Source organism: Palaemon carinicauda, chromosome 6 (genome assembly GCF_036898095.1).
Source record: "Palaemon carinicauda isolate YSFRI2023 chromosome 6, ASM3689809v2, whole genome shotgun sequence".
NCBI lineage: Eukaryota > Metazoa > Arthropoda > Malacostraca > Decapoda > Palaemonidae > Palaemon > Palaemon carinicauda.
The window spans coordinates 16,259,782-16,268,980 of record NC_090730.1 but is presented as its reverse complement, the minus strand read 5'-3'; the positions used below and the strand labels follow the sequence as shown (position 1 = coordinate 16,268,980).

At 35.3% G+C, this 9,199-nt stretch overlaps 1 protein-coding gene across 1 annotated transcript in view; it reads left to right on the top strand.

Moving 5' to 3' along the window:
• LOC137642450 (trypsin-like) overlaps nucleotides 1-6,338 on the top strand; it is a 13,602-nt gene extending 7,264 nt beyond the window's left edge. The window contains exons 5-10 of the mRNA XM_068375013.1: nucleotides 857-1,025; nucleotides 1,658-1,751; nucleotides 2,119-2,299; nucleotides 3,635-3,774; nucleotides 5,209-5,338; nucleotides 6,115-6,338. Of these exons, the coding sequence (XP_068231114.1) occupies nucleotides 857-1,025; nucleotides 1,658-1,751; nucleotides 2,119-2,299; nucleotides 3,635-3,774; nucleotides 5,209-5,338; nucleotides 6,115-6,173 (773 nt within the window). The 3' untranslated portion in view covers nucleotides 6,174-6,338. The remainder of the gene's footprint in view (nucleotides 1-856; nucleotides 1,026-1,657; nucleotides 1,752-2,118; nucleotides 2,300-3,634; nucleotides 3,775-5,208; nucleotides 5,339-6,114) is intronic.
• Nucleotides 6,339-9,199: the final 2,861 nt, after the last annotated feature.

The following is a 9,199-nucleotide window of genomic DNA, read 5'->3' as shown; positions in this document are numbered from 1 at the left end:
AAGCATTAGGGACTGTGAGGCTATTCAGTGCCCAATTGCAATTGTGGGATAATCCTGCAGTTATATTCATCTTCATCATCTCCTTAGCCATGTAGGCCTGGGTCCTCTAACTCTTCTAGTGCCTTGTGGAGCCGAGTTGAATGTTTGGTGAACTAGTCTCTCTCGGGGAGTGTGAAGATCATGCCCAAATCATCTTCATTTACCCCTCACCATGATCTCATCCATATATAGCACTCGAGTAATCTTTCTTATGGTTTCATTCTAATCCTGTCCTACCATTTAACTCCCAATATTTTTCTGAGGGCTTTGTTCTCAAATCTACAAAATCTGTTGGATATTGATGTCATACCATGACTGATGTCCATACAGTAACACCGATCTCGCTAAAATGATATATAGCTTGATTATAATATGCAGTTTCAGGGTACAGGGTTAACTATAAATTTTTTTATTAATATGGATTGAACTGAAGTATTTACCAAAGCCAATCTGAAGCTTGAACAGTAGATGGACTGAAATAGGTAAAGGATATTTGTAGTAATTTCAGAAACCCTCAAAGCTACCAGAAGTTCAGTTTGTAACATAAGTAAGCAAACAGTGAATACTTGAGCCGATGAAGCCATCTAATCAGGTTTAAGGTCAGGGTCGAGGTTTATCCTTTGCAACGGCGTCTATGGTTATTTAGCGTTCTGAGTTTATCTTTCTTTTGTATTATTTTGTCTTCTTTCTCGACATCAGGTACGAAATTTCTTTTTTATTTTGCATACTTCTTTCCCTAATTGAAAATTATCATATTTCCTTTTAAGTCTTCTTCGTAAAGTTGCTGTAGCTCAAGTAATTCACTTCTCTTGCGCAGTATGTGGCCGACGAAATCCAGTGTCCCGGATTGTTGGAGGAATCCAAACAACAGTGCATGAATATCCTTGGCAAGTTGCGTTAACATCATCTTCATCTGGTAAACCATATTGTGGTGGTACCATCATCTCCAGCCAGTGGATCCTAACAGCATCTCATTGTGTTGATGGGTAAGAATTCTACTTTTTAGTAGAGCTCTCTTGCTTCTGATCCAGTGAGCCTTTACCATTATTGCTGTGTTCAGAACAATCATCTACCATCTTAAATTTTGTGCTTAGATCTTCATAGCCAACTATATTAATACTGGATAGGATATTAAATGTTTTGCATATATTATTTGTTCCTACATTAGATAAGTCATACAAAGTCTTAGAGGTCATTATAATATGCCATCAAGTGTATTAAACTTGAGAAAAAAGTATCTCATCTTCTGACACACCATTAATATATCATTGGCTGGCCTATTCCAGATGTGTGAATAAAGTAGTACAGAAATTGAGAATCTCTTGATTCTTGTGGAGAAAACTCTTATGTATACATTTCTCTGGTCTTTTGCAGCATCTGAATGATACACTATATATATGGAAAATAAGCCAACAGAATTCGAGATTACGTAAACAAATATAACAAAAAATATAGCACCTTGACCTGTTTAATTGGTGTTGATTATATGAATTTATAGCATAACACATGCTCAAGTAATTCATATAAGAAAAACAAAGACATAATAAAATCACTATATTCTTAATACAAAAAAAAAAAAAGACTGAAATTCCTGACAATGATCCCATTTATCTTTCAGAGCCAGTGCATCAAGCGTCTATGTAGTAGTTGGAGAACACAACTGGTCCGTGACGACTGAGACGTCATCAACACAAAAGATCCAGGCGTCAAGTGTAAGTCAGTTAATATTTGGTATTGGCTGACAAAATTTTTTATTAAAGATTATCTTTATAAGGAGCCTCCCCCAATTTTGGGTGTTAGCCGATATAAAAAAAAAGGAACAAAAGGGGACTTTTCCTCTCTCTGCTCCTCCCAGCCTGACGAAGGATTCAGCCGAGCTTGGCTGGTACTGTTAGGGTGCCACAGCAGTATATCTTTGTTTGCTATCCATGAAAGATGGGGGAATTTGAAGTAAATAATGCAACCCAATACAGTACAATCTTTCTGGTTTCAAAATACCGTTTTAAAATAACAGGTATCTTGTAAAAGTTAAGATGATGTGCTATGGAAAATAAGTTTGATCAATCATTCTCTTTGCAGATCATTATGCACCCAAATTACAACAAAACAACTTATAACAACGATGTGGCTTTGATCAAATTGACCTCTGCGATCACCTTCCCGTCAGACAACAAGATTGCCCCCGCTTGTCTCCCAAATGCAGACAATGACTATAGCAATGTGGAGGCTACAGTAACTGGCTGGGGGAAATTAACACATGGTTTGTATGCTAATAATGAGTATCCACACAAAAGGAAATATTAATTCAACTTAAGCAACAAAAAGCTGCCAATTCTTTTATCATGCTAGTCTAAACCACATTCTGGCCATGCACTTACTGAAAATTCTATTTGCAGTTTCTCGCCCTTTTAGTTTAAGCTGTCAAAGCATCAAGTTCCCCATAAAAATTAAAATACAAAAACCTGTATGTTATCTTACTTGGAACTTTTAAAATAACATAGTTGGCTCCATGAGATGAAAATATTGGAGATGAACGAAATAAAGGATTAATTCAAATATTGATATTGGTAAGAATTTCATTTTGGAGTAGTTCAAAGATTCGAGCCAGAGAAGTAAAAGTAAAGGTGTTCGTGTTCATGCTTAGTGAGAATAGGAATTATATTTTGAATATCTTATCCATTTCATTATCAACTAAGCGTCACATCATCTTCCTACATCTGTGTGGTGTATATTGAAGTACCCAAAGAAGTAAACCTCAGCATGTAGGTGAAGAGTTAGTAATGAGTCATAACAAGAAATAAGATAAATGAAGACAGGAACAGTGCTTGTACAATGAGGCAAACAATAATAAAAGAAAATAAGAAAAGAAGTTTGAGGAAGAGTTTTTGGGCAAGATCCTTATGCCCAGGAACGATACTTGCAATGGTGTCGTTCTTAAAACTGAATCATCAGTAGAAGCTGTAGTGAGAGGTTTTTAGAGATTCATGTAATACAATCACTGGCCAACTGGATTTCGGAGAGGAGAAAATTGAAAAGTGTAAAGCTAATCAATATTACTCTACAAGAAGGGTAGACTGCGCACCAGACCTTAATAGTAGAGCAGTAAACAGAAGGGTTTCAGTTTGAACCATTACCACATCGGCTTCATCGTTTGGTTTGAAATCCACCCTGAAGCTTGTATCACCATTATGCAATAGTCCTGAAGGAAATTACATAGAAAGCAAAAGATAAGGTATATTTATTATGTGAGATGGGTAAGGAGAGTAGAGAATGTGGGGACTTTACCATGCAAAACTATCCAGTGGAAAAGAGACAAAGGCGAAAATGTCTAAAATTGCTATGGGTTTAGCTAACCTTAAAGTGGTCCTATTATGGCCCAATGGGTGAATCCTAATTAGGTTGATGCCTTGGCCAAATTACTTTTTGATTGATTGAAAAAGTAATTATCCATTATCTATCAAATAATAAGTAAGTTAGGACAAATTTCCTCTGACTTTTTCGTTTGATCATACTACTGTTAGTTCTCACCATTTTAGAAAGAGTTTTTTTTCTAACTTCTGGAACATCAATATACCAAAAACTTTTTACATTGCAGGTGGTAATCAGCCTAATGAACTTTATGAAGTGGACGTTCCAACTATGTCCAACACACAGTGTCAACAGTTTTTAGGAAATGTAATAACAAATAACATGATCTGTGCTGGACTGGCTGCTGGAGGAAAGGATTCTTGTCAGGTATGTTCATTTACAACAACAGGGTTACATTATGAAATCAAGATATATTAGTAACTACACATTTACAATGTCATGTTGAAAGACATGCTGAAGAACTTGCATGACTTCAGTACTTCCAGTTAGAAATGTTTGTAGTTGATACAGACAAAAATTATGCAAAATTACAAAGAACAGTAGACTACTTTCAGAGGGCAGAAAAAAAACATTGTTTAAGCCCTGCTTATCTAGTTAGTAAAGCAGGAGAACCCTACTCTCTACAGGAAAAAAAGACATAGGAATAGATGGAGAAGTATAGGTGAACACAATAGTGCTCCCATTTCGTGGGAACTTTCCATAAATAAGTGGGAGAAACGGCCTTTTGTGTGCATTTTTTAAATGAGTTTTGTGGGAATTTTACTTATGAATAAATTTTCGTTATTTTTATGTATTAAATATCAAAAGATGCCGAAAATATATGGCAACAATTATTGAATAGTAAAGGTAGTACTCTAATTATTTATAGGATGGTTACACCATTTATTGATAACAAAACTAAGGCCAGATCCAATACCATTTTTCAAGCTTACATGAAGTCAATAACTAACCCTGCTGCAGAAAAGAAAAACATTTTGACTAAGTAAACTCTCCAGAGAATAAAATACAGACATCTATCAAAGAGACAATAGTGACGAGAAAGTTGTGTTTTACCATAATCAGACAATAGCCGGTGCTACTATAGCGTGAGGTCTACCGCCATATGTCCCCTACCCTGGTGGAGGGTGAGGTCTACCGCGTGACCAGCGTCCCGGAGTCCTGCACCTAACCATCGAACAAGCTCCTAAATCAGTTTTTCCCTCGGCCTAAAAGAGATATCATCGATTGAGGGTACTAAAAATGTTGCTGAAGGAGAATGCGTGTTGGTCGTCAGCTGTTCCAGTCTCATCTTGATCATTTTTGCTGGAAGGGGATGAGAAGAAATTCCAATGATCTATTTGTGTCATTATTAGAAGATGTACGAAGTGTGTATCGCTAGGATAAATGTACGGAAATATATGATAACATGTTTGATGTACGAAGAGTGTATCGCTAGAATAAATGAATGGAAATATATGATGACATGTTTATTTTTACCTTTATTCCTTTTTTATGTAATTAGAAATCCAATTATCTATTTAAGGTATTTCTAAGATATGTTTAAATTAAGTGTTTATTGCTTAAATAAATGTATGAAATGTGTTTTTTCTATGAGGGACGGATAATTCAGCAGTAGACCTCACGCTATAGTACTAACGGGAGGTAGATCTCACGCTATAGTGTGGTAGACCTCACGCTATAGTAGCACCCAATAGCCTCCGTTCTATGTCTGACAATAGTCATTCGTATAAATCAGAAAATATTCTAACCCCAAACATATCTAATTTCAGTTGAGTCCAAAATAGAATTTTCTCTTTTCAGGGTGACTCTGGTGGTCCATTAGTGACTCCAGGTAACACAGCTAATACATTCATGGTGGTGATTGGAGTGGTGTCCTGGGGTTATGGCTGCGCCGGTGCAAACAGTCCTGGAGTGTACGCCCGAGTAGGCAGTAAGTGAATTACAGGGGAAATTGCTTTGATTAATTTCCACCACGAAAATCTTAACACTTGACTGACAGAAGATTTAAAAATGGAAGCTAACAAACTAATATAGTGGCAGTGAAGTTTTCAAAATAAAGTAGCCAAGGAATAAGGAGGATTATGATAATATCCAATGTAAAGGTTGACACATAAACAGAATGGCAATCTTGTTTTCGAGACCAAACAGATAAGCATTTAAAAGAGAAGAGGCAGTTTGATACCCAATTGATAAACAAGTAAAACGAGAAAAGTTTCAACCTTTTTACATGTAATTAAAAGAGTAACAAAACTTTAACATTAAGAAAACCTTTAGAAAAATAAACTGATGAAAAAGTTCTCATATCAGACTATTAGTCAAGTAAAGATAGGGGCAAAGAGCACAAGTCAAAGTTATTAAGAAGTTATCATCTCAACAGTAAAAATGGAAAGCAAAGTTTTAGACCCCAGATTGACGCCTCTAAAGTGAGTTTAAAAACTAGTATTTTGCCAGTGAAGTGAAGCAATTAGAAAACGGGATCCTTAAAGTTTATTGTGAGACACCAAATGGTTGAAGCCCAATCTCAGTCTGTAGCACATTATCAAAATATATAGATACAAAAAAATATAAGACAATGAATCATATAAGAGAGAGATAAAATGATGAACAACTAACATCATTAATACTGTACTTAGCTTTAATTCATTTAAAGTTGGCTTTGGGAATCTTATGGTGAACTGATTTTGCATATTTATTTTTTTTTTTCAGACTATCTCTCTTGGATATCTACAAACATCGCTGGTTCTCAAACTTGCCCAAGTCCATAGATGACATCATATGGACCACAGCAAACTTGAACGAGATTATATCACTGCAATCAGGCGTTAAATCAATTTTCATTATGTGGAATTATTATTCTTTTTCTTTTTTAAATTTTGTTGTTAATTCATTCCTTTTCACTAACAATTGTGGTAAATTAAATATATTGGTATTAAAAAATCTATGATTTATCCTCACAATACCAATACCTCAATTGTGTGATCTTGCCAATCTTGGCTTCAAAGGTCTCACTGAGACTGGGTGACTTTGTTCAACTTTCAACATAATAGATATCTATATTTTGAGGAAAAGTTTTTTTTTTTTTTTTTTTTTTTTTTTTGCAAGAAATTAAAACTAAAGTTATGGGTTCATCTAAATACAGAAAATCTAATGATGTACCTATTGTTAAACATATGAAGACTTGAGCTGCTTCAAAATAATCCTGGAATGAGTGTTATATGAAACAAGGTTCAACTTGCTTGAAATTTTTATGCATATAATCTAGTTTATTTTGATAGTTCAGAGTTTGCATCAGCAACAATCGCTGTTTTTCTCATAAATGATTCAGTATCTTTTTCGTAAGCAGAAAAAGTTGAAAATTATGTACTTTGAAATAACTTTCATTCAAGATCCCTTTCCCTTATGCACAGCCATGTAGCTTTATATTTTCCTTTATCCCTCGCATTTTCAGTCATTGCTCAGTTAAAGGGGCAGTCAAGGTCTGTGGCTTAAAAACTGCAATTCCCTGTCCCCTTCCATCCAATTCAAGAACACTTTCCATATTTCTTCCTAAATTTTGGTTTGCAGTCAATAATTTTTATAGTTCAAGCGAGAGATAATTTCCCAGTATTATTGTTTGCTATCTTTTATGATGATAAAATACCAAACATCAATTTGTTCGTTTGATATTCTGTCATTAAAGGGAGCTTTTCCTATTAATTGTTTACTTATGTGACTATAAGTAAAGGTAAAGCATCCCATTCGTCTTTCTTTTTTATTCTGGCATTTAAGGTAGCCTTTTCTTATCATCATTCAATTTAAATCTTTGAAATGGATTATAAAACTTATGTAAAAGGCCAGCAATGAAAAATATTTACTTATGTAACCATATTCTCACAAGCTTCGAAAATTACTTATTAACAATATCTTACATTATAAGAGCCTGAGGCCTTATAAGGACCTAGCTGCATCTTTCAAAAGAAGGGTAGGCAAAAAGGAGACCACGTGACGATTAAAATACATTCTTCAGGGTGTTTCAGGAAAATTCATAGATTCCCATTTCAATTTTTCTCTCATCCTCGTGTTTGGTCGCCATTCAAAAATGTTTTGTTAATGAACACGTTGGCCTTTGGGTCATATGGTCACAATAGTGGATTCAGCTAAACTAAGAAGATTCATAGGTGTCCCATAAAGATTGTTTTTTATTTATTTATCTATTTTTTTTACCAATGCAGTTTACTCTATGTTTGTTCTTATAGTATAGTTAATCCTTACTTGATCAATAATCCTATCCCTCCATCTACTGTATTCATTAATTTACTGTACTTACACGATTGGGGGTACAAACTCAATTCCTGTAACATCTTTGTTTAAATGCTCCAGACTATGGACATGGAGACTTTGTGCCATTGACTGAGGTTTTACTTTATAGCTGATTCAGTCTTACCATTGGCTGGCAAAGCAGCAGCCATCACTAACGAAAGAGTCAACTACAGGCTATGAAATCATGTAGAAAAGTAAGATTCAATTTTAATCTAGTAGCATTTTATTGTTATAGATGACAACACCCATTCAAAACATAGATCATTAACTTTCTTTGATTTAAACTATAACACTTTATTATCAGTGTTTTAGTTCCCTTAGCATTACACCTGACTGTATCTTCAAGATTAGCTGACCCCTACAGAAAATCTTATTGCCATTTTAAAATCAGTAAATTAAGACCAATCCTGTTTCTTCCCGATTGATCCAAGTGCATGAATTTGCTGATAACCCAATATTTTCCATTGTCACATTTCCCTTTTGCTTTTTTCGCTATTTGTGGGATTTTAATCCTTTATAAACCCTCCCCACACTGTTACAAATCTTCCCCACACTCATAACATTTTCCCACAATCCTTTGAAATTTTAGGTATACACAATTTTTGCTATATGTATAAGTGCACTGCTGCATACACTACCGTATATGTGAGGTTGGCCTAGTCCAGCTTATGGGTACAAGACCGGAGTGCATTGTGCTCTCCACGTTCACTACCATATACCTAAGGGACTACATAGAACATCTTAAGACTACAAGACGTGGGTAATTTCTCTAAAATTATAAATTTGGAAGTAATTTGTATTTTCCTAATCATACAAACCTGTAGCTCTTTATTAGAGCATATACATTTGGCAAAGATGAAACTATGGCTTTAAGTGAGATGTAACTACCTCACCGCTAGTCAGCGGGAGCGGAGTTGGTTAGCTGGCTACCCCGCTCACACACACACACACACACACACCTGTGTTATATTATCACTTACTTGCAGGCATGACTTACCAGGAGATAGGTGATGATGGGCCAGTATGTATAAAGAACTACAGGTTTGTATGGTTAGGAAAAATACAAATTACTTCCAAATATGTTATTTGTTCCGACACCACTTCATTTAGGTGGGTGGAAGTCCAAACAAATAGATGGTTTTTGACCAGCGGTTTTCCCGTATGTGCTCTGCACCTAACACGGAGAAATTCTGATACCTTGGTAATTTCCATGCAAAGAACGGATATCAGTTTGAGCAATCTGTGTTATTGTGCAATTATATCAGTGTGACTAGTCTAGGTAAGAATTCTCATACATGTAGGAATCTTTAAATCAACCAAAGACATTACCCAATCTCACCTCGACAGCGGGTATGGGGACACATCAAGTATACATATCTTATGCCAGGTTACACAAGGGAAAATTTTGTTTTACATGCAGACAGCAGAGGCCAGCTTGCTAGGTAATATAGGTGCTGTTCCCCAAAAGAGGGGAAGATGAAAGAAGGAAAGA